This window comes from Manis pentadactyla, chromosome 14 (assembly GCF_030020395.1).
Source record: "Manis pentadactyla isolate mManPen7 chromosome 14, mManPen7.hap1, whole genome shotgun sequence".
In the NCBI taxonomy this organism is placed as follows: Eukaryota; Metazoa; Chordata; class Mammalia; order Pholidota; family Manidae; genus Manis; species Manis pentadactyla.
The window spans coordinates 7,822,568-7,845,936 of record NC_080032.1 but is presented as its reverse complement, the minus strand read 5'-3'; the positions used below and the strand labels follow the sequence as shown (position 1 = coordinate 7,845,936).

The following is a 23,369-nucleotide window of genomic DNA, read 5'->3' as shown; positions in this document are numbered from 1 at the left end:
TTAGGAGACCCTGTTTTGTTACATCAGAGACTATGATAGTAATCGTATGAGGTCTCCAGAAACTTGAAATTGTGCTCTTACTCTCCTTCATGCTTCCCTTTGACAAAAGCCTGAAAGATTGAGGGTCTGGTAGAGGTGACATAGACTTTCACTTCTGTAGTTGGACTGGGCACTTGAGTAATTAGAAATTACTGTTTATTTGTTACAACAAGAGTTACATTGGAGTAACTGCTTCTCAACTCCCCTTTTTTAATTGATAGTTAACATTGCCAGATTCCCAAAAGGCAGCATCAAGTGGAACAATCCAAGCTATAGTATCACTTGAAATGTGCATAAGTAAACATTGAAGGCAACCCACTCTGCTAAGCAGGCCAAGACTCAAGTAATGCTCCTTGTTGCCTTTTAACTGGCATTGGGATAGCTTGGTCCACATCCTTACAGCTGGCTCACCTACTGTTTCTCCCTTCCTCTCTGCCTGTTTTTCACCTTCCATGTTAGGCTCTGTGGTAGCTATCCCCAGGAGCTCATAGTGCCTGCCTGGATCACTGACAAAGAACTAGAAAGTGTAGCAAGCTTCCGGTCCTGGAAGCGCATCCCTGCCGTCGTCTACAGGTAAGCAAGCCTGGCCGGCCTGGCTCAGGTTGGTACTGTGCATGTGATCTGCCACTTCTGCTGACCTGGGAAGGGAGGGAAGGCTTCTGAGAACATCCCAGCCAGTTCTGTTTTTGCTTATTGCTAAAGCTGCTCTTCCGGTCCACGCACTAGTACTTATGCATCCAGAACACTACTGATGGTTCATTTGACACTGATAAGAAAATATTCATGGAGAAATGGCTGGTCTTGCTATTTTAAGATCCTTCTGACATTCTATGGGAAGATAACATGCTTACTGCATTTAGTCTCAAATGTTGGCTTTTGGACTGACAGAGGTGAGTCCTCAAAAGTGAGAATTGGGAATAGAGTTGTGTCATTTATGGTTGTCTTTGTGGTTGAAACTTCAACACATGGAAGAGCTCTGTTTTGAGAAGGAGCATTTAGAGAAGAAGGCTGGAGCTTGCCTGGGTAGAAGATCTCAGATCAAAGGCAGGAGAGCCAAGGGGAGGCTGTTCTGGAAGGGACGGTGGTGTGGTGATGAGCACGGGTTTTGGAGTTCAGTCATCTTTTCTCTGACATTCCTTGCTGCGGCACCTTGGGTAAGTTCCCTACTTGACCCCAGCCTGTACCTCATTAGTAAAATGGGAATGATGTTCGTAGTTTGTAAGTATGCTATGGCATTTGAATGAATTTATAAATACTGGGCTTCACTAGGCAATATCTGGAGTAGGTTGTATTCCTCAGGGCTGCTTTTATTACTTCACTGAATAGCTCAGTTCTCACAGAATCATGTGTTAAAATTTTAAAAAATTCCCTCTAATTTTGGAGTTTCAGATGTCATCTCCTTGCAATATTCATAATCTCCATTTCATTTTCCCAGTTTTCAGACTTTTTGGACTCTTCTTGATTTGGGGCCAAACTAGCAGGGTGTAGTTAGAAACTCTCGGGCCAGGAGGCATGTCATTAAAGTACTAAGGTTCTTATCTCCTTGTGGAATGCCCACTAAGGTAATCAGCTTGTTCATTTAGTTTACTGAAGGAAAATTCTGATGGCCACCCTGAATAGAAAGAGAGGGAAAAGTGTTTGTTTCTGGCCCAGTAGAACCCATTAAGTTTCCTATCTCAGTTTTCATTACAGTTGTTTTCAGACACCTCTAGAAAAGTAGGTCACCAAATTTACCTACCACTCAAGTGGTAAGGATGATACAGGACTTAGGGAGCAGTGAAAGCTGAAAGGATTTTTGAGTCTTACTAGTGATTGGCCCAGCTCAGATAGGGAAAGCAGCCAGCTGCTGCTCTGTGGAGAGCAGCTGCGTTAGGTCAGCAGCTCTGGCACGTGGGCCTTGTGACTTTGAGCATAAGAAGGGACTGATTTTCAAAGTAAGGAGCTTATAAGGTAAATTTTCTGCTTAGTAGAGAAGTGCAGGAATGCTTAAAAGTACAGGTTGAAGAAAATTTTCTTAAACATGAGTAGCCTTTTCATCCTTCTGAAATTTATTCTAGAGGGCATGAGTCACAGGTTTTTCCCCAACCCTTTCTAGAAACCATAGAGTGAGTATAAATGAAAATTGTTATTTGCGATTTCTCAGAAAAAACCTCTCAAAAGATTACAAATGAGAGTTCTTGATGCAGTCCACATAAAATCAAGACAGGCTTCCTGAAACTGGTCTGTGTTTCTGAACATGTGTGTTATATCTCAGAGCTCCAGATTCGGTTGTTAGATTATCTGGGAGCTTTGTGTAAGGAATGTGTTGAAGAATGTTTGGGATACGCTACCACTTTCTGCTCTGCCAGCCCAGGTGGGAGGATGTTTCTGAGTCCAACATACACTTACTGAGCTTGGTTGTTTGTAGAACACAGTAATGATCCTGAGGTGACTAGTAGTGTTACTTGACAGCACCATGCTGAACCAGCACCTGATTGGTGCTTTTTCCTACTGTGATGAGAGAGTGTGTAATTGGATTTACTATTGAAAATAGTGATTACTCTTACACAGCAAGATGTTGAGAAGGGTGCCCATCTGTAGTGCAGTTCACAGCTCCCCTAAGTTTGTGCATTGAGTGATTATTGGAAACTTCTAGTCATTTAAGGAGCTTTCTTAACACTAACTGAGGGATAGTTTAAACATTTATGTTTATAAAATTGAAGCGTTCAGTGTTTTGTAGGGGGACTCATCCATTTGGACTTCTTAACTTTTATACTTTTACCTGGTTCTTTTTTTTTTTCTTTTAATGATAGAAATGTTATTTAGTGATTTAACTGTAGTGTTTTTAGTTCTCTTCATTCAGTCTAAAGCATTTTAGAAGAAAATTGATGATTGCTTGGGTGCAAGCTAGCTCTTAAAATGCTGTGGCCCTTAAGACCCAAGACCCAGGCTGAAGAGTGCCATCTTCTATTGCTCTTGGGCACTGCTGAGAAGCATTATCGAGGAAGAGGATGCTCAGGAGAGGCCCTCGCCAGCCTCTTCTGTAAAGGTTTGGCAGTTACCTCAGAGGTTATTGTTATATGCGAGTAGGCTTTTTAATAATCACTGAGGTTTTATTTCCAGATGGGCTTTTTTGGGAGGTGAGCCAATTAAGCATGTTAGTAGTGATACATAAGTATATTCTCCGTGTGTCTCTTGCAGTGAGGAAAAATTTAAAAACTTTGCCTACTGGTGGCTCCAGTGGAATTTGGTTATTGCCAAATGTAATTTATTGCTCGTGAGTTTTAGGATTAGAAACAAAAGTTTCTCACATTGTTCTTTGAAGATGACAAATAGAATCAATAGTGTTTCTTATTCAAATCCATTCATGCCCTACATATGTGTTATATGTGTAAATGCATGTTTATATTTAGAAACAGTTTTAAAGAGGGAAGGAAGACATTGGTTCCCTTTGGGATAAAGAATTGGAGGACATTTGAATCTTTGGCTTACTATCTTTTTATTTGACAAATTTATTTTTACAGTGAACCAATTACTTTTATAACTTTAAAAAAACTATTTGATGTCACATTCAGCCTTTTAATGTGTACAGTTCACTGATTTAAAATATTCACAGTAACCCTCATTGCAGTCAATTTAGCACATTTTCACCACCCCAAAAAGAAACCCTAGACCTATAGGTAGTAGCTCCCCATTCCCTCCTCAAAACCTCTAGCCCCAGGTTAACAGTAATTTACTTTGTCTCCATAGTGCCTGTTCTGGACACTTCATATAAATGGAGTCATACAATATGTGACCTTTGTGACTGGCTTCTTTCATTTAACATAACAGATTCAAGGTTCATCCATTGTTGTAGCGTGTGTTGGAACTTTATTCCTTTTGATTCTCATATGATACTTCTTTTATAACACTAATTGTTAAAATTACCTAAAATTCCTAATTAGGCAAAGACTGGGTTTTTAAAGTATCTTAAAGTAGACTAAGATTTCTGGTCTACTTCTTGAAGTAGGATCTATCAGAGTATGGTTTATTGAGGTTCTTTCCTTCTAAGAGCTTAAGGAAGGGTAGCTGGCTCATTGAACTAGCTGCCTAAAATAGCAGTTTGTGACTGAAGAAGTCTCAGGAGGTTTGTAAAGCAGTCCATTGTGGGCCAGCTAAGTTTTTCAGTCTCAAAGGTGGGATCTTGTTTTGAAAAGAATCCCTACAAGTGCACAGTTTGCTGTATGTAGTTCGCTCAGAAGTCAGTGAGGAAACAGATTTTTCTGTTTCACCATCTGTTAATACCACAATAATCAGGTGCAGTTTTAAAAAGGAGAGATTAATGTTGCATTATTGAGTATCAAAATTAGTGTTGTATTTGTAGATTACTTTTACCTGATTTAACAAAAAGTAAATTCAAAGATTTGAGCATTTACATTATGAATATTAGTTTGTTTTCTGTCAGCGTACACGTTTATCATTTGTTGGTTACTCTACAGAGATCTCTAAGATGGTATGGTAATTGAGAAAGAGCCAGATAAGATTTCTGCCTTGAGAGACCTTGAAGCTAACCCACACTGTAGTCCGGCTGTTCGTTAAGGCATTTGAAATCCACTACGTCACTTTCCATATGAGCACAGAGGAGCCACAGGGGGCCATGGGGATGGGTACAATTGTGCCTCGTCCCCTGCACAGGCACCAGAGCAATGGAGCTGTCATCGCCCGCTGTGGACAGCCGGAGGTTAGCTGGTGGGGCTGGCGCAACGCTGATGACGAGCATCTGGTGCAGTCAGTAGCCAAAGCCTGTGCTTCCGACACCCGATCGGCTGGCAGCAAACCGTCCACCAGGAACAATTCCCGAGACTTGACCAGCACAGGGGACCTTTCTGACGTGGAGTTTGGTAAGGCGCTCCCTGGACCCTTGGTGGCAACTTTCATAGCAATCTGTGAGAACCTTTTCTTGAAATGACCTTTTCCTTTGAAGACACAGAATTTCTTTCGTAGAAGCTAGGGTGCAGAGCTTCCGTTGATGGAATTGTTTGAGGAGGCGTGAGTCCTGCAAAGAACCAGAAGACCCTTTGTTTAAAACATGGTTTAAGAGGACTCTAGTGCTTGTCTTTCTTGCCATCATGACAGGGATGGAGTATATATGTGATAGGGGACCTTTAATGTCTCCAGACCATGAGCGGTAACACCAGGCTTCATTAAAGGGCTACAGATATAGAAACAAGTTATAGGAGATTGTAAGCCAAGTAGGAAGTGAACTAAAGAGAGAAGTCCTATGTATCAGGGATTCTGGATAGGTGGATTTGGTACTGTACTGTGTGCCTGTGGTTCTTACTTTGCACAGTTCTGGGAGAGACGGGTTCATTTAGTTTTTCCTGCCTCCTCCTGATGTCCCTAGATTCTTCTCTGTCAAATGCTTCAGGAGCAGAGAGTTTAGCCATCCAACCACAGAAGCTTTTGATCTTGGATGCACGCTCCTATGCAGCAGCTGTGGCGAACCGAGCCAAAGGTGGAGGCTGTGAATGCCCAGGTGAGGTGTACTGTGCTTTGTCCCCCGACACTTGGTCCTTGTGAGCCCAGCCCAAGCCCAACTGGGTCTTCTCGATTTGAAATGAGTAGTAAACCATGTTCCTCCCCTATCTAGAGAGCCAGAGCTCTTTGGATTCTTAAACTGTATGTTCTTTTCAGGGGAGAAGTGGAGGAGGAGGTATAGTGAGAACTACTCATCTTCCTTCCCTGTGCCAACCTTTAAGTGATAAAGGAAGTAAATCCTCTCTCATTATAAGGCCTGTTCATGTTTGGAAGCTACTTCATCAGTGACTCAGTTTCTCAGCCTTCTGAAAGCTTTTTGTTGCTTTGGACAGTGGGTGTGCTCATCACTGGCCTCACAGAAAACTCCTCACATAGCTTCTACTTAGAAAACGTGGGGTGGAAATTGAAGCAGTAAATACAGAACTCTAGCAAAGCTCCTGGTTGTGACCTATAACACCCCTACTGTTTGAATGCTGGCTTTTTCTAAGGAGAGACCCCTTCATTGCCAGCTGTGTGCTGATCGAGCAGGTGGAAGCATCAAGCTCCTTTTTCAGATGTGATCTAAGCTGGAAATTGGAAGCAGTTACACCAAGGTGAAATGTGAATGGGTATGAAATGCATCGTTCTGCCAAGTTCTTTACAAAGAGATTCCAGCACTACAAGTTAGATGTGGCCCAAGAAGTAGACCTGGTGAGATGGAAAAATACAGGTCTTTTTTTTTTTTTTTTAATGTAACAGCTTCTATTTTATGTCAGTATCTTCAAAATGTAATCTTCCTAAAATTTAAGCACGGTTTCCCTCTAAATAAAGGACTGGGCTAATAATTAGGCATCAAAACATTGCAGTTTCATTAGTCAGCAGCTGCAATGGCTTTGTTTTATAGTCAGCCTGCTTCTTTTAAATTTGGCCTTGTGGGCTTTAAATTCAATGTATTTGTGTTCTCTTTATTGTTGTTCTTTCCAGAGTATTACCCGAATTGTGAAGTTGTATTTATGGGGATGGCAAATATTCATTCAATTCGGAGAAGTTTTCAGTCACTGCGGTTGCTGTGCACACAGATGCCAGATCCGGGAAAGTAAGACCTTTGCCTTTAACTTTGCATTGCCTTTTCTAGAAAAATGAGTGTGGAGGTATCTTTTCTTCTTTTTCTTGGTCAACTTTAGCTTTACCATGGGTATTATTCTTGTGTTAGGAGCATGGTGGCACAGAAGAGATGCTGGGAGAAAAACCTAGCCCTTCAAAAGTTTTAAAAATGTCTAGCACAGAACAAATCTCAGCCCTCAGAACAGAAGCATTGTCTTCTTGTTTTTACTGGGACTTCTTCCTTCTCCTCTTCATTGGTTTTGGCCCAAAGTAATTTCTTTGGTTTCTGATGTCCTGCAGGGACACTTAACTGCTGTGAACTGAAATGTTTTACCATAAAGAGTCAAAATGTATTCTTCATGTCCTAAAAAGGGTTAAATGTTATTTAAACTTGCCATTAGGTCAGTTCCTTTTACATTTACTTCTGATTTCTAAACTACCCTCTCTTATTTACTAAGAAAATCACCATAATTTTTATTGCTTATTAAAAACGAATGGCTGGCATTTGCAGTGAGGAAAGTAAAATAATACTCCCTTCAACCAAGGGAAGTGCTTGAATACAAGATAAATTAGGAGGAATGCTCTGTAGAACAAATAAATACGCACAAATAAATATTTTTTTTAAAGCCCCTGTTTTACTATTTCTGGCAGCCAGAGATGGTGCTAGGGAAGGCATAAGTTTCTCTTTTCTGGTGTTTGTGCTGGAACCCAAAGCTGTTTCCCCACGTTCTGTTCAGTAGATCTCATGATCATGTCAAGTTTTGCAGCATTCCTTATTTATTAAATCAAATGGCTGCCTGAACCACTGGTACAAACGATTAAACTCACTGCAGTTGTAATCAGCCCAGAGGATGAAGCAGTTGGGGAAACTCCAGAAGAAAAGCTTGCTGCTTTGGTTTAGGGATTAGCAACCTACATCTGCCACACATTCCCAGAACCCAGTTAGTAGCACTCTTCCCAAAAGGTGGGGCATAGAAAGAGCCTGGCTGAGGATGTAGAAGGTGCCACTAATTGACTGGTGTGACTTTGGCCAAATAGCTTAATTACTGTGGGTATCTGTTCTTCTTTCTGTAAAATGAAAGGGATAAAATCGATAACTGCTTGATCTCTAATATCTTCTGTATATTAAAATTCCTTCTTAAAAAGCTATTTTTTAAACTCAGAATAAAAAAAACATGTAATTAGCCTTTGCTTGGCCAAATCATAATGTAGTACTTAAGCTTCCGTGGGAGATAAAAAAGCTTCAGCCATGGGGGCATCAGCTATAAGCAAGTCTCCCCATGCTGTTGTGTGGCTTTGGAGGGCTAGGCCATGGTGTGTTTCTACTCCAGTTTGGGACCAGGACAAGGGACAGTGAAGCCTCACAGCACCTCCTCGATCAGCAGATTTTGGAATGCAGCTTCTCTGTTAGGCATGGACAGCAGCACCAACTGTTACACAAGACTAGTTCAGCCAGGTTCCAGAAAACCTTACACTGGTTCTCGTTTACCATTTCTCCAGGGGCCGGAAGATAAATCTTAGAGGGCAAATACTTAATTACCTCGTAGTTTCTTTCAGGACTCTGAGGAATGAGAATAAATGATCCACCAGCAAAAAAAAAAAATGTTTCTCAGGTACTTATTAGGAGATAGAAAGTCTTGGGATTGAATTTTCCCCCATGATTTAACCAATAGGAATCTTCACGGTGTGCTAGGCGCTGCTCAGGGTGTGTACAGCTGTGCTTAAGACAGTGTGTGCCTCTGGGGGGCAGAGTCTGGTTGGTAGACCCTGCTAATCCATGTGAAACCAGTGCCTATGCCCTACATTCGGTTTGTTTGCCGGGAAAGACCCTCTTCTTGGACTGTTCCAAAAATTCATACTCATTTTCCAAGGTTTAATAGTCTTGGGAAAAGCCTTCTTAGAGTCTCCTGACAGAAGTTTTTATTCTCCTCTCTGACTCAGTGTTTGGATTAACAATAAATCTGGTAGAATTTTGGAGAAATCAGAGCTTTTTGGGGGGCTAGGGGAGTGGGATTCATGAGAGGGCACAAGAAACATAATATGAACCCAGTTAAAAAACAACTGTTGATCAGTTTGTGATGACTCCCAAGGGGCAATTCTTGGCATCTGATACTTCCTGAAGGCCTTTTGAAGAAAGGTTCTACTAAATCCCTGCTGAATCCAGTCCTTTTTAAGCCCAGTAATACTGTGTAGCCATTGGTTTACTAATGTGCATGAGTCTAAATCATTACTTGGGGCCCGTTGAGTTTTAGTCAATAGACATTTAAGACTTGAGCAGTGGTAGGTGTTAGAGTGTGATAGCAGGCGGTGTTGTCTGCACTGTTCTTGAAGGTGGTTTCTAGCTTACATCTCGTTATAGACATATTTATGAGTTTTCTTTACTTTTTTTTTTTTTGAGAACTTATTGGGCAGATGTACTGATCTTTAAGTATAAAATACCTCTGTTTTATATCTCAGAAGTGTTTACATTTCCTTCAGGAGACAATTCTAGAAGGAACTACTTATACTGGTTGTATACCTACCATGGACTGAAAAATTTTGAAATTATTCATAAGATTTTTGGAATGCAAAATCTATTCATTACTGTCTATTGCTAAGGCTTTCCTCTATTACATAGTAGGGCCTGGGTCTCATCTTTGTACATGGTTTATGAAGGCATGGAGATTTTGTTTGTTTTGGCCCTGAGTTATGGGAGGAAAAATCTTTGGGAATTGTTTTTTAATTTGACAGGTATTTGGCGTGATACAATAAATCATAAAAGCTAGTACTTCCTTATTCCCTTCTGTTTTTGTTTTTATAGTTGGCTCTCAGCTCTTGAAAGCACAAAATGGCTCCATCACCTGTCTGTGCTTCTGAAGTCAGCTCTTCTGGTAGTGCATGCTGTGGATCGTGACCAGCGGCCAGTGCTGGCGCACTGCTCAGATGGCTGGGACCGCACCCCCCAGATTGTGGCATTGGCTAAACTCTTGCTGGACCCTTATTACAGAACCATAGAGGTGGGTGCATCCAAAGAGTAGGATTTGGTACTTCAGGATGAGCTTGGGGACACCTCACAGGGTTTTATGACCAGTTTTGGTCAGGTGGTTAGGTCTAATAAAAGTGCAACTTATTTTTAAATCATTGCTCCTTTACCTTAAGCAAAATTGTGGTGATGCCTGCCACAGTTCTTGTGCCTTTTAAAATGGAGTACATTGTGGATAACAAGGTATTGAGAATATAGACATGTTTTCCTTTGTAGTCTGTCTACTTGGAAAAGTTGTGGCTACCATAGGAAAATAGGGTTTTATAGAAGATCTTGGCATGCTTATTGTGGTAATGAGTCTAGATATCACTACAGAGTGTTCTGTGGAGAATGAGTTATACCTGAAATAACCATCTGTTGGGTTAAAGATGTAAAAAACCATAAAGGTACCCTAGAATATATGTAAATCCAGGGTGAAGAAAGATTCTATAAACATCATTTTGTAAAAATAGCACAAAAGACGAATTTAAAAACAAAACCAGTTTTAAAAATATGGCATTTATATAGTGAATGAAAAGAGGCTAAAAATGTAAGTAGACTCAAGAAAGGCTTAGATGAATGCTTAGTACCCTTTTGATGATTATGGAATGTGGTTGAGGGAATTGGAAAATTGCACTAAGCCTGTGTCCCATCAGGGAATGAACCCTTTGGCTGGGGGCCGGGTGGGGCCTCCGGCTTAGTGGGAGGCTGCTAAAAGGGATCCCGCTGGTGACACCAGGCGCAAGATTGTCATAGTCTGGATAGATGAACCCAAATGCTGTCTCCCGGGTGCTTCCCTGCAGGGTTTCCAGGTCCTTGTGGAGATGGAGTGGCTGGATTTTGGCCACAAGTTTGCTGACCGGTGTGGTCATGGGGAGAACTCGGACGATCTGAATGAGCGTTGCCCCGTGTTTCTACAGTGGCTTGACTGTGTTCATCAGCTTCAGAGGCAATTCCCTTGTTCTTTTGAGTTCAATGAAGCATTTCTTGTGAGTTTGGGTTTGTGATTCTGTGTTTTGGGTACCTTCTAAATTTGGAGGGGTGTCAAGGCAAATGTTAGTGGGCTAGTTTTCATATGAAACTGCAACCTTTTTGGAACTTAATAGAGAGGCCATTCTTTCTACACTTTTAAAAATAAATAAAAACAAGTGTTTATTCTGTGAATCCAGGTGTACTATAAAAGTTGAGTTTTTTAAACTTAGTTTTTAAAGTGGATGATAAAAGCCCTAAATAGCAGTTAGAGAAAGAAATAGAATGTCTGTTCCCTCAAATCCATCTATCGAAGCCCCTACATCTGTCCCACACTCAGCCCCCTCTCCTCTGCTCAGCTGCATGGCTGAAGCATTTCTCTTCTAGGCCTTTTGCATTGGCCGGTTTCCTTCTCTGCCGGGTCACTGCCGTTGGCATGCAAGCATGGTGTAGCATCTCTCTTCTCATCCAGACCCATTCTCGGTCCTGCTCACCCTCTGACTAATAGCTCGTTTCTCCACAGCAGAGCTCCTCAGGTCTTCTTCATTTACTCTCTCAAATTCCTCTCTTCTCATTGTCTTAAACTCATTCCAATGAGGTATTCCCTGTATCATTTACTAGAATTGGTGTTATGGTGACCAGTGACCTTCATGTTGCTTAATCCAACGATCAGCTGTCAGTCTTCATCTTTTCTAAAAAACAAAAAAACAAAAAACAAACCTGTTGAGGTATAATTGACATGTAACATTATATTAGTTTCAGGTGTACAACATGATTAAATATTTGTATATAATGCAAAGTGATCACAAGTCAAGTTAGCATTCATCACCATGCATAGTTGCAGATTTTTTCCTTGTGAGAATTTTTAAGATCTACTCTCTTAGCAGCTTTGAAATGTGCAGCCCAGTAGTATTACCTGTTGTCAACATGCTGTACGTTACTACATCTCTAGGACTAGTCACCGTAAGTTAGTATCTTTTGAGTATCTTCATTTTCTTTGATCCATTGTTAATATTTGGCCAGTTTAATTACTCCTTTTGAAACACTAACTTGAGTTGACTTCCAGCATTCACTCTTTGTTCTCCTCTACCTCCTTAGCTGGTCCTTTCTGTCTCCATTGCTGGCTCCTCCTTAACCTCCCCGGGTCTGAATGTTGGAATGCCTGAGAACTCAGCCTCCAGTCTGTTTTTCTATCTATATTTCCTCTTTAGGGATTTCATCTGGTCCTATGGCTTTAATTGCTGTCCATGATTCCCACATTTGCACATCTTCAGCTAAGATCTCTCCACTTAACTCCAGACTCACATGTTCATCTACTCAGTATCTCCACTTGGATGTCTTAATGGTATTTCAAATCTAACATAGTCAAAACTTAGTTCTTGATAGCCACATCTCCCCACTCAAAACCTGGTTTTCTAAAAGTCTTCTGTGTCACCAAATGACAACTTGGTCCTTCCACTTAGAGCAAAAATTTTCGTGTGATCCTCAGCTCTCCTTCACACTGCACATTCAGTCTGTCAGTAGATTCTGCAGCTCTGCTTTCAAAATACACCTACAATGTAACTGCTACCCCTGCTGTTCCCACACTAGTCCAAGCCACCATCTTCTGCCTCAATTCCAGAGAGTCAACCCATCAGTCAGAGGGAGCCTCCTAAAACAACACTGACCATGTCATTGCTTGCTCAAAAACCTCTAATGACTCCATTTTACACAGAATAAAAGTCAGAGTCCCTAAAAATGGCCTCTGGGGCTCTCCTGGAGGCTTCCTGTCTAGCCTCCTTTCCTCCCATTCTCCTCCTTCTGCAGTGGCCTTTGGTCACGCTGGCTTCCTTCAGTTCCTTAGAAACTGCAAGCATGTGCTCACCTCAAGAGCTAATATTGTTCTTGCTGTTGCCTCTGCCTGGAACATTGTCCCCCAGGCACCCCCATGACCTGCTTTCTTACTCCATTAGGTCTGTCTGTGAAGGCCTTCCCATGCTATCCTGCCTGTGCCCTCTCTCTCTTACCCTTACTGTCCATAGTACTGGTCAGCCCTCCTGCACAGTCAGAACAAGTCCTCTCAGGCAGGATTGCTCTCTGATTATTGTTGCATATCCAGCATCCATCGAAATGCAGTGGGTATATGAGATGCTCAGTAATGATTTGTTCAATGAAAAATTGTTTAGAAGTGCCCTCAGAGATGTCGAGGAAGGGTGGCTCAGTTGGGCTGACCTTTCTGCAGAGAATATGTATCCCACTGCTTGATTTTGCCTCCTTGGACTCCCACAGGTGAAACTGGTACAACATACCTATTCCTGCCTCTTTGGAACATTCCTGTGCAACAACGCCAAGGAGAGGGGGGAAAAGCACACACAGGAACGGACGTGTTCCGTGTGGTCACTGCTTCGGGCAGGCAACAAGGCTTTCAAAAACCTACTGTATTCCTCTCAATCAGAAGCCGTATGTATCCTTCAGCCTTTCTTCTGATCAGCAGAAGGAATTTGGGGGTGGAGATATAGGGGAGCCTTTTGAGTAGTGGCTGTTTTCTCCTGAGCATCTCTGTTGTCTCTGGATGGGTCGACTCCAGTGTTTTCCTACCACTCTGTCCTGAGAAAGCCCAGTTTCCTGGTGGGGCTCTGACCTGCGTCTGGCCACTTTTGTTCAGAGTGGTTTGATTTAATACATGTCTCTACTTTGCCACCCGAGACATGAATCTGTTCTGGCTTCTCCACCAGAGCTTAACTTATCCTTAGCATGTTCTGTCTTAGGAGTGGAAGAGGCACTTAAGTTGTTCCTGGATGCCCCTAATGGCTCGGAATCCTTCCAGTGTCAACAGGCGATGATATCCCCTATAGCTTCTGTCTTAGCAGAAAACTGTGTATGACATTAGCCTGTGTGTCTGTGTGATCCTCTGCTTGCATGGAGACCTGGCCAGTCCTGTAAGACTTTGTTCTTCAAAGGAACACCTTCTGTTAAAAAGAGGAAAGGGGGCACTTAGATCTGTGTGCGGTACATGGGAATGTTCCTTTTGTCAGAATGCATCTTAAATTTTAAAGAAGTCAAAAAGGCTAATCAGACATTGTATTGCTTTGCTGGACTATTAATATGCATCTCACTCCATTTGAGTAGTCAGAGGAAAGATTTATGCTAACTGCTCTCCTTCATTGTGCATGCTGGGGAAGAATACAGGAAGAGAATTCCCTCCTTTTTCATAAGATTAATTTAAATGGTCCTATAAAACAGTTTTGGCAGTGTCTCCTAAAGCCAAGATTTTGTACCAGGGAACAGTCAGTCACTAATGGAATGACTCACTTTTTCTATGCAGTAAAGGCAGCGAACTAAGCTGATAAAAGTCAGTCATTCAATAAGGTGACCTAAGACATAATGAGAAATGGATTTTTTTAAAGTCCTTCAGATTTTCATGTCCACAAGAGGCTATCAAGTGAACAGTGTTGCCAGAAGAAAGTCTATAGTTCTGTTTGGCCTTCTTGGGAGCTAGCCCTGAATCCACTGATGGTAACTCTTGTTGGAGATTGTGCACAGCCTGCTGGATGTTCCAGCTTGGTTCTCACTGGCCTTCATTTCTAGACATTCCCAAAAACTTGTTGGGATTTGTTTAAACTTCTGTCCTCCACTCTCTTCTCAGGTGCTGTACCCTGTGTGTCATGTGCGTAACCTGATGCTGTGGAGTGCAGTATACCTGCCCTGTCCATCGCCGTCCACCCCAGTGGATGACAGCTGTGCGCTATATCCAGCCCCTGGCACCAGCCCTGATGATCCACCCCTGAGCCGGTGAGCCCAGGGTTGATGCCAAGGCCTCAGGTCCTGTCTGAGTGTATTCCAGTATTGAGATAGCTCTCAGAAATAGTCAGAGATCATGACATTGTCTGGCCCCACACATCTTTCTTAAATCTTTGAGGTTTTCTCAGGGAAGGGAAAGCATTCTGGGTTACAGGCCTGTAATTTTGGAAGGTATTGGGCCTTGTCACTACTTCACTGTGCTGCATGTCCAGGCAGTTTCTCAGCGATGGAGCAAGTCCTCTGGGTTCTTTGTGACGCTGTGGCTTGAGTTTCAGCCATTGCTTGTGCTTCTGCCTCTCTGCCGTCATTTGTTTTCTTAAGCTTGAAAGACAGATGCTATTAGATGATAGAAAATTTGGCTTTGCCACTTGTGAGTTAGCTTTATTCAGACTGAGACATAATAAAATTTAAATATTGTAAGACCAGAAAATCAGCAATGCTACTTTCATTTGCCACTAGTTGAGCAGTATCATGAAGAACATGTTTTTAAAATAGCATTTGCTATTACTAACTTTTTATACGTATTGGGTATGGAGTAGGGGTGGTGCAAGAAGAATTTGCAGACTAGGACGACTCATCCTGGAGCTTTGCCTTTCCAGTAGTCAGAGCCCAGCTCAAGAGATGCCATAGCTCCTGAAGTAGCTGTAAGGGACCCAGTTATGAAACAACTGCCAGTTAAAACTTGTTATCACCTACTTCCTCTGAGCAGCCTCATATTCTCATTTCCCCCAAACTCCTTTCTTGTAGGCTACCAAAGACTAGATCATTTGACAATCTGACCACAGCCTGCGACAACACGGTGTCTCTAGCCAGCCGGCGCAGCAGTGACCCAAGCCTAAACGAGAAGTGGCAGGAACACCGGCGCTCGCTGGAACTGAGCAGCCTGGCTGGTCCAGGAGAGGAACCCCTTGATCCTGACAGCCTGGGGAGGCCAGCCAGAGCGCTGGGTGGCGCTGAGCTGTCTGTTGCCGCTGGAGTGGCTGAGGGGCAGATGGAGAACATTTTGCAAGAGGCCACCAAAGAGGAGGGTGGGGTAGAGGAGCCTGCCCATAGCGGAAGCATTGAGGTGCAGGAGGTCAAAGAGGAGGTGCTCGTAGAAAAGGAGAGCAGGGTCAAGGCCCCTGAGAGCTCAGCCATTGTACTTCATCAGGACCCAGAACTGGGTGCTGCTGCTCGCAGGAGCCAGCCAGGCACCAGCCCCCCTCTGTTCTCACAGCGCCTCTCTCTTCCTCAGCAGCAGGGTGGGCACAGTGTTCTCCCCAGTTCCCCCCAGGGGCCTCTCCGAGGAGGCGATGCCCAGGAGGTCCCTGTGGAACAGCCTTGGATGGGAGCTATCACAGAGGACAGGAAGGAAGCAGTTCCTCCAGTTCCAGTAGATGCAGAAGTTGGCTACGGTACCTCCCAGGCGAGTTCTCTGCTGTCCTCCCGAGTCCCCGTTGAGGCCAGAGGACCAAACACAGACAGTTCCACGGGCATGTTAATGGAAGCTCAAGTGAAGTCAGAAAGTGGGCCCCAAGGCCATCCCAGACCTTGCCTGACCAACAGTGGCAGGCACAGTGGCAAGGACATGCTTCCTCAAGCCATGGAGCCCAGACCTTTGGAAAGGGGCCTGGCTGAGCGGCCCCAAGTGGGACTGGTGGTACGTAGGACTTCTCCTGGGAGCACCCACCACCCAGTGCATTCTCCTTGTGCCTTGCTTTTAACAGAACGTAAAGAGGGGCTCATGTACAATGGTGCCCCAGAGACTGAAAATAAGGCCTCAGAGCAGCCCCCAGGGCTCGGCACCCTCCAGAAGCACCCCACTCCAAACGGGCACTGTGCCAATGGGGAGGCTGGCAGGAGCAAGGACTCACTGAGCCACCAGCTGTCTGCCACAAGCTGCAGCTCTGCCCACTCACACTCAAGGAACTTGCACCACAAGTGGCTGCACAGCCACTCAGGGAGGCCGTCTGCATCTGGCAGCCCTGACCAGCCTTCCCGCAGCCACCTGGACGACGATGGCATGCCTGTGTACACGGACATGATCCAACAGCGCCTGCGTCAGATTGAGTCAGGCCACCAGCAGGAAGTGGAGACCCTGAAGAAGCAAGTCCAGGAGCTGCGGAGTCGCCTGGAGAGCCAGTACCTGACCAGCTCCCTCCGCTTCAATGGGGACTTCGGGGACGAAGTGGTGAGTGCCCTAGGGTGCTTCCATAGCTGCCCCAGGAGACAGGGTACATGGAGCCTGGGCCTTGTATGCCCATGCATGGTGACACAGATTTCTAACAGAATTGGAAGGCTCCAGAGTAGTCCTGAAGGAAGTTGGAGATCAGCCTCAGCCATGTGACTGGCAGTGTGCCTTGCTTACCTTCCATGGGTGTCCCATCCAGGCAGTTACAATAAGGAAGAGAGCGCTATGTGGCTTGTCAAATCTCTCTGCAGAGAAGATCATGTGTATGCAGGCATGAACTCCTGGGCAGAATGACATTTGTAAGGCAGTGTCATGTATTCTGTCAAATTGTAGTACCTGTCCTACCCCAGTAACTGGTAAACTGTTAGCCTTCCAAACATGGGCTGAAGCTGTGAAGGTTTAGGTTTTTTTTTAACAGATATTTGTGCCCACCCTGTGGCAGGTGGTGGCAGTAGAAATGGGGATAAGGGATTGGTTGTAGCACTGCCAGGGAGTTGGCAGTTATGGGGCCTGGTGACTGGAGGTGTGGGGGTGCCTGAGGAGAGCTCCCCAGGAGGCGCTGTCCTCACCGGCTGGGTCTCACTCCACGTGTTTGAACAGAAATGTGAGCCTGGCTCTGAAGCAGTCAGCGTACATTAAAGGCGGGCTCATCCAATGACTTCCAATTCAAACTGACTTCTCAGTTCCTTCATCCTAATGATGGTTTCTCATTTTCCTGAAGATTCCTTCAGAGAAAGGAGGGCATGCCCAAAGCACTCAGTTTCAACACACAGATGTAAGTGGCAGGGCCACTGGAGCAGCTGACACTCCATCCTGGTCACTTCTACCCCGCTCACTTCCTGGACCAAGGCCAGTCTTTTCACTCAGAGGCATTTTTTACTCCCGAGTCCCTGCTCACAGCCTTAGACCTGGGTATCTCTCTTCCAGCTGAGCTCAGCCCCATCTGCACCTGCTCAACCCCGTTCCTGACGGCTGATGCACCTACAGATTCGGCAGCCGTAAACCCAGCTCTCCCAGAGTCCCCTGTCCTCCCTTCTTCACCAAGCCTTTTCTTCTGGGAGGAGACCAGGTTCATTCTGTTCAGCTATGTTTGTTTGCCAACAGACTTCAGTCCCTGACTCGGAAAGCAATCTGGATCAGAACTGTTTGTCTCGCTGCAGCACAGAGATTTTCTCTGAAGCCAGCTGGGAGCAGGTGGATAAACAGGACACGGAGGTACAGGTTCAGCCCCTGTTCTGAGTGCCATCCATGCAACTGTTTTGCAGTTCTTCTCCACTCCCATCCCTACTTCATGCCCCTGGGCAAGGAATGACCTCCTAACACACCTAGCCTTGATCCTCTGTGAGTGTCAGTCGGTGCCTGTGAATCCCTAGCAAGCCTGTATTTTCTGAGCCAGGGAGCCTCAGCAAGCTGGCCTCTCTGCATTGCCTCTCTGAGAGTTGGAGCCTTGCCAGCTCCCGTAGTGACCCAGGGTGCTGCTGCCTGCCACTTTATCTCAGGGGAGTTTGGAGTCCCCTCCAGGGAAACGATTTGGACGCCTTTTTTGTACTGCTGACATCTGACCTTCTGGGCTGGTGCCACTAGAGCCACTGTGGTTCTTGTGACTTTTACTGCCCCCAGCGTGGCTCTGCTGGCTTCAGCTAGATGTTCCATCTCCTGTTACTAACCTGGCCCCATCTATTTTACAGATGACCCGTTGGCTCCCTGACCACCTAGCCGCCCACTGCTATGCGTGCGACAGTGCCTTCTGGCTTGCCAGCAGGAAGCACCATTGCAGGTGCCGTTGGGGGGTGTGGTGGGTGGGCGGGTGTGGAGGCTGAGATCTGGCCAAGGAGACTGCAGATTGGAAAGGTGCAGGCATATGGCTTGTAGTTCTCTTTCTGAGGCAAGCGTTGGGGTCTGTTGGACCCCAGCTCATCTTCTGTGCCTCTGAAATGGGTGTTTGCAAAACTGCATTTGTTGTCTTTCTTGCAGTTCACAGTGATCATGATTAGTAAGTTTTGAAATGTACAAATGAACCTTCTTTTTGTTGTGCTTTATGGATTGTGGGAATAACTACCACCACCCAAACGACCGTTTCTTACTTTTAGAATAAAATTTCTTCCCATTCAACGTGGCTGCTATGAGCAAAAATGGTTTTCCAGCTGTGGGCAGGGGACTTCATTCTCCTATTCCATACCTGCTCCCTAACACCAGACCTGTTTCCCTTGTACCAGTAGTGAGGAGATACAGCCAAGGGTACTAGAAGGGACAACTGCGGATACTGTCTTCGGGCCATAGGCTCCTAACTTCTTTTATCCTTTCTGGTTGGGGCAATGAGGTGCCAGGGACTCTTTGCCCCAGCTGGGGTGGTGACTGTCTGGAGGTGTTCAGTGTTCTTGGGATAGGAAGTTTATCCAAATCTGACAGAGCTCACCCATGAGAGTGAACCCCCACTGAAGGTGGAACTACCTCTTTGTCTGATAATGGTGTTTCTAGGACTGTCTGTCTTCCCACCCTGCACCCCAAGCCCAGATGTCTTTGGTTGGCTTCTCCTCTGAGCTCTTTCTCCCCTCCTTGCAGGGACACTGACCGTGTCGATCAAACGTGGTGAGCATTGCAACAACCTCTCTGTGATGTCTGCACACCTTCAGTAACTTCTCCCCACTAACGCTGCCATTTCCCCCTTTCTGCACTCACTGGGCTGAAGTCTGGGGCAGGGAGCACCGGCAGGCAGATGGGCCTGGGGGAGACCGAAGCAGCCAGCTGCAGAGACCCATCAGGGCTGAGCTGGGCTGCAGTGCTGTCCTCCCCAGCTGCCCAGGCCAGCTGAGCCACCTTGCTAGTGAGGAGAAGTGGTGCTTCAGCACAGGCTGGCCTTGTGGATTAGCCAGTTGGGTTTTTAGAGCTATTTCTTTGGGGAGAATCATTCATTGAGATACCAGAATGAAGCTAGTGACTTCTAAGTCAAACAGCATCACTGCTCCTTTAAAAAAAAATTTTTTTAAAGACCAGGACTGAGCAGAGGTGGTCTTACAGAAAACTCTTAGCATGGAAAACTTTAAAGGAAGATTCCACTTACAGTCTGTCAGGTTTCCTAAAAGAGTCAGGTAGAAAGCTTGGTGGATCAAATTCATGTCAGGCTTTGAGCTGGACTCCAACAGGTATGTTAAATAAAAGTCTCCAACAGGTATGTTAAATAAAAGTGGACATTCAGAAATAGATTTAGGTGTTTTTTCTGGGCAACCACAGGTTCTTGCTAACATGCATTTTCAGAAACAGAATTATGAAGTGCTTACTTACTAGAAGATGAAATTGTGTGTGTCAGTCCTCTGTCCTTCCATTGCCCCATGTCTAGCCTTTCCTCTTGTGTATTCTTTTGTCCCCAAAGGGCATTCAATATTCTCTCCCCTGAGTGTACCTGTCCTTAATCCAACAGTGGGTTTGCATTCTGAGGAGCTGAAATAAAAAGGTAGTGAGTGATGCTGGCTGAGGAGGAGGATTTCCCTTTAGCTGTTTTCCTCAGGTCTTTGGCAGGTTTGCTCGAGCTCCTAAGAGTCCCCCATTCTTGGGCTCATTGGGATTGATGTGCACATAAGGGCTCTGCAAAAGTAGGGTTGCAATGTGGGCAGAAACTCATGCTCTGCCAGCTCCCTTCTCTGTTGGCTGTGAAGGGCATCTCTTACACTGTGTGGACCTGTGTTGCACAGACAAGTCAGAGCTGGGCTTTCAGGTGGAGGAGAGAGGGAGGCCTGGGTACAGGCGAGCCTTCAGGACAAACTCAGATATTCCCTGGAGATGCATGGGGGCAGGGGGTGAGCTGTAATTGACTGACATCTGTCTAATAATGGAGGGTGGTGTGCACGTGTGTTTATTTGTGCACTTGTCCTTCACCCTGAGCATGTGCACTGTCACTGGTTGCTTGTTTTGTGGCTTTGCATGCTGGCAGCAGAACAGCCCTAGATGGCAGCAGTCTGTTCTCCATGTTGCTGCCTCCGAGCCTCTGGGGAGTGGCCTTTTGGGCAAGGCTCCTCACTCCCTAGCTGGGCTGGGTGGTTGCTCTCATCTGAGGGGCTTGGACGCAGCTCCACTGGCCTCTGGCCTCTCTGACCACAAGCTTCAGAGTTCTCCTGGGCCAGGGCTTAACCCATTGAGCTAGCAGCTGCTTCTGCTCTGGGCCCAGTTGTTATCTCTCTTCAGCATCCTCCTCCTGTACACCTAGTAACCTTGAGCCATAGTGGTGAGTCAGCCAGGGGCCCTTGGCTCTGAAGTGAAAGTGCTGTGTGACTATGCTAGGTCAGGGTCCCCTCCCTGCCTGGCTTGTTCCTGGGCTAGACAAACGACAGTGTTTGGTCTTAGTGGAGCCTCCAGTACATCCAAATTAGGTGCAGTAAAGTTCTGTCTTCTGAAGTTGGTTTCCCTACCCCATATCTGTTACTGAAACTAAGTGTTTTGTTTTCTTCTCATCTTAAGGAATTGTGGGAACGTATTCTGCTCCAGTTGTTGTAACCAGAAGGTTCCAGTTCCTAGCCAGCAGCTCTTTGAACCCAGTCGAGTGTGCAAGTCTTGCTATAGCAGCCTACATCCTGCAGGCTCCAGCATTGACCTTGAACTGGATAAGCCCATCGCTGCCACGTCAAACTGAAGCTCAGCGACCTGGGGCAGGCAGAGGCCGAGCTGCTGTTCCTCCGACGGGCCCACACAGCCTGGGCAGAGCAGGAGGCCTGTGCACTTTGGAATGGGGGCGTGGAACCACCTTTGGAGAGGGACAGAAATTTGGGGTGTACCACTGGATTGTAGATTGATTTTTCTTTCCTGTTTTTTTCCTTTCCACCCTCCCTCTGCCTCCAAAAAAGAAAATCCCCTGGTTGTCTTAATTTTTTTCTTTGGATGGAAGACCAGAGGTCGCCAAGGCCCCCTGTAACTATCGAGCTGCCTGCTGTCAGGTGATGCTGAGGGTTGGCTTGGTTCCTTAGGATGGGAGGAGGCTGGTCAGAGGCAGGAGTGGAGGTCTGAGCTAGTGAGGCGGGGAAGAAAGCCAGTGCTGGTGTTTGTGACCATTCCTCGTGCCATTACAGCATCAGAGCTGGTGGAAAAACCTTTGCTGCTGCGGGGGGTGGGAACATGTCCCCTAGGAGTACTGCCCCCGCTGCGCTCTCCGTCACGCCCCCACCCCGGAGGGGCTGGGCCAGGCCCATCTGTCTCACTGGCAGATAAACAGGCTTAGCCTTGGGAGGGAGGGACATACGGTAAGTGGAGCCTGTCAGGCCCCTCTCTGGGGAAGGAAGGTAATGTTCCTTTGAGGCAAGTGAGAGGCCTGCGAATGGGTGGCTAGCGTGTCCCCCCCATGGGATTTTTAACAAGACCCAGATTGCCCAGGGCTCCCTTCATGGGCATGAGTCGGCCTCCCTCGCCAGGCTGTGTGGCACCTCCCACCCTCGGGTGCAGGGGTGCCGACGGGCCAGAGTGCAGTGTCCTACTGCTGAGCCCAGGCACACCTGGAAGCCTTTCTGGGACCTGGTCCCCCAAAACAATCTTCCGCAGCCAGCATGGAAATCCAGACTCAGGGTTCCAAAAATTCCCCATTCCCAAACCAAACCAATCATGGATCTCCTTCTTAAGGGGTAGAATCAGCCTTTTAGGGTGCAAGCCTCTGGAAAAGGGAGCCTGTTCTATACAATCAGCCTTCTTCCTACTCCTCCCCTTGGGGAGTCGGGAAGGACCTAGTGGTGAGGGGCATTTGGTGGCTCGGGGCTCCATAGAGAAGTAGCACAGCCCATCGGAGATTCAGGGCACCTTTCCTCAGTAAGCTTTGATGTGGTCCAAGAAGAGCCTTAAATGAAGAGGATTTGTGGTAGAGGTGGGTGTGGGGCAAGAGTGGAGAGTCTGTGCTTTGTAATCTTGGCATCCGTGTTTTGTGCCTGCCCCCCCCCCCCCCCCCCCCACTGGGGGAAGGACCGTGCTTGGCTCTGCTAAACGCTGCTAACTGGTGATAGGACAGATTGTGGCGAGTGGCTTGGGGGAGGCCAGGGAACTCTTCTGACCCTTTGGAAGTAGTTCTGGCCAAGGGCAAGTTGTGTCTCAGGAAGGTGTCTCCTTTGTGTGCCTGGGTGCTGTTAAGCTGTGGCCCAGCCGCCTTCCCTGGAGCTGTTGTCCAGGCAAAGCTCAGAGCATCTGAGTGCGTCTCTGACTTCCCTGTGGCAGCAGGTTGCTCGGAGTGTGAATTCAGTGAAACAGGGTGTAGTTCTCCACAGTCTGTGTGGTCTGGTCACGCGGGCAAGGAGAAGTCAGTCTAATTAGAGATTGTGCAGTTCCTAGTGACAGGTGCCAAGAGGTGTGATACGGGTTTCTTGGATCTGATGTACAGTGTGAATAAATGCTTGCAGCTCTTAGCCCTTTTTTGATCAATGAAGCACTTTTTTATTAATATTTTTCTTTGTAAAGGAGGAACTGTAACTGTAGCTGTACATACAACCCTTTTCTCCTAAAGAGGAGTCAGTCAGTGCTCCTATATTTTTCATTTTTTTGTCAAAGCAAGAAGTAAATACTTTAGACCTGTTAAATATATAAATAAAGTGAATAAAGTTTAGTGTTCCGCATGGTAGCATTTGCTAACATGTTCTAGTTCTTTTCCCTGTGGTTTATTCTCTCTTCATTTTCCCTGTTACACAGAAGCAGCTGGAGGCACTGCTGGGAAACTGAACTTTGGCAGAGGAAAACTACAGATTTCTTTTCAACTCTGGACCTTGGCAAGGAGCTGTCTCATGATGCCCAGACACTTGAGACTATTTCCTTGATGGTTTTTCCCCTAACATCTCCAAAGCTAAAAAGGCAAATCAGTCAGGCCTCTTA

At 45.8% G+C, this 23,369-nt stretch overlaps 1 protein-coding gene across 14 annotated transcripts in view; it reads left to right on the top strand.

Moving 5' to 3' along the window:
• MTMR3 (myotubularin related protein 3) overlaps window positions 1-23,121 on the top strand; it is a 144,709-nt gene extending 121,588 nt beyond the window's left edge. For 7 of the 14 annotated variants that reach the window (XM_036908816.2, XM_036908818.2, XM_036908814.2 and 4 more), the window contains 13 exons: window positions 499-612; window positions 4,693-4,898; window positions 5,402-5,533; window positions 6,499-6,610; window positions 9,419-9,614; window positions 10,423-10,608; window positions 12,857-13,027; window positions 14,214-14,359; window positions 15,116-16,538; window positions 17,643-17,753; window positions 18,227-18,315; window positions 19,101-19,127; window positions 20,991-23,121. In XM_036908816.2, coding sequence (XP_036764711.2) covers window positions 499-612; window positions 4,693-4,898; window positions 5,402-5,533; window positions 6,499-6,610; window positions 9,419-9,614; window positions 10,423-10,608; window positions 12,857-13,027; window positions 14,214-14,359; window positions 15,116-16,538; window positions 17,643-17,753; window positions 18,227-18,315; window positions 19,101-19,127; window positions 20,991-21,162 — 3,085 coding nt within the window. In that variant the 3' untranslated portion in view covers window positions 21,163-23,121. The other 7 variants (XM_036908822.2, XM_036908820.2, XM_036908819.2 and 4 more) reach the window with 4 other exon arrangements.
• The last annotated feature ends 248 nt before the right edge of the window (window positions 23,122-23,369 follow it).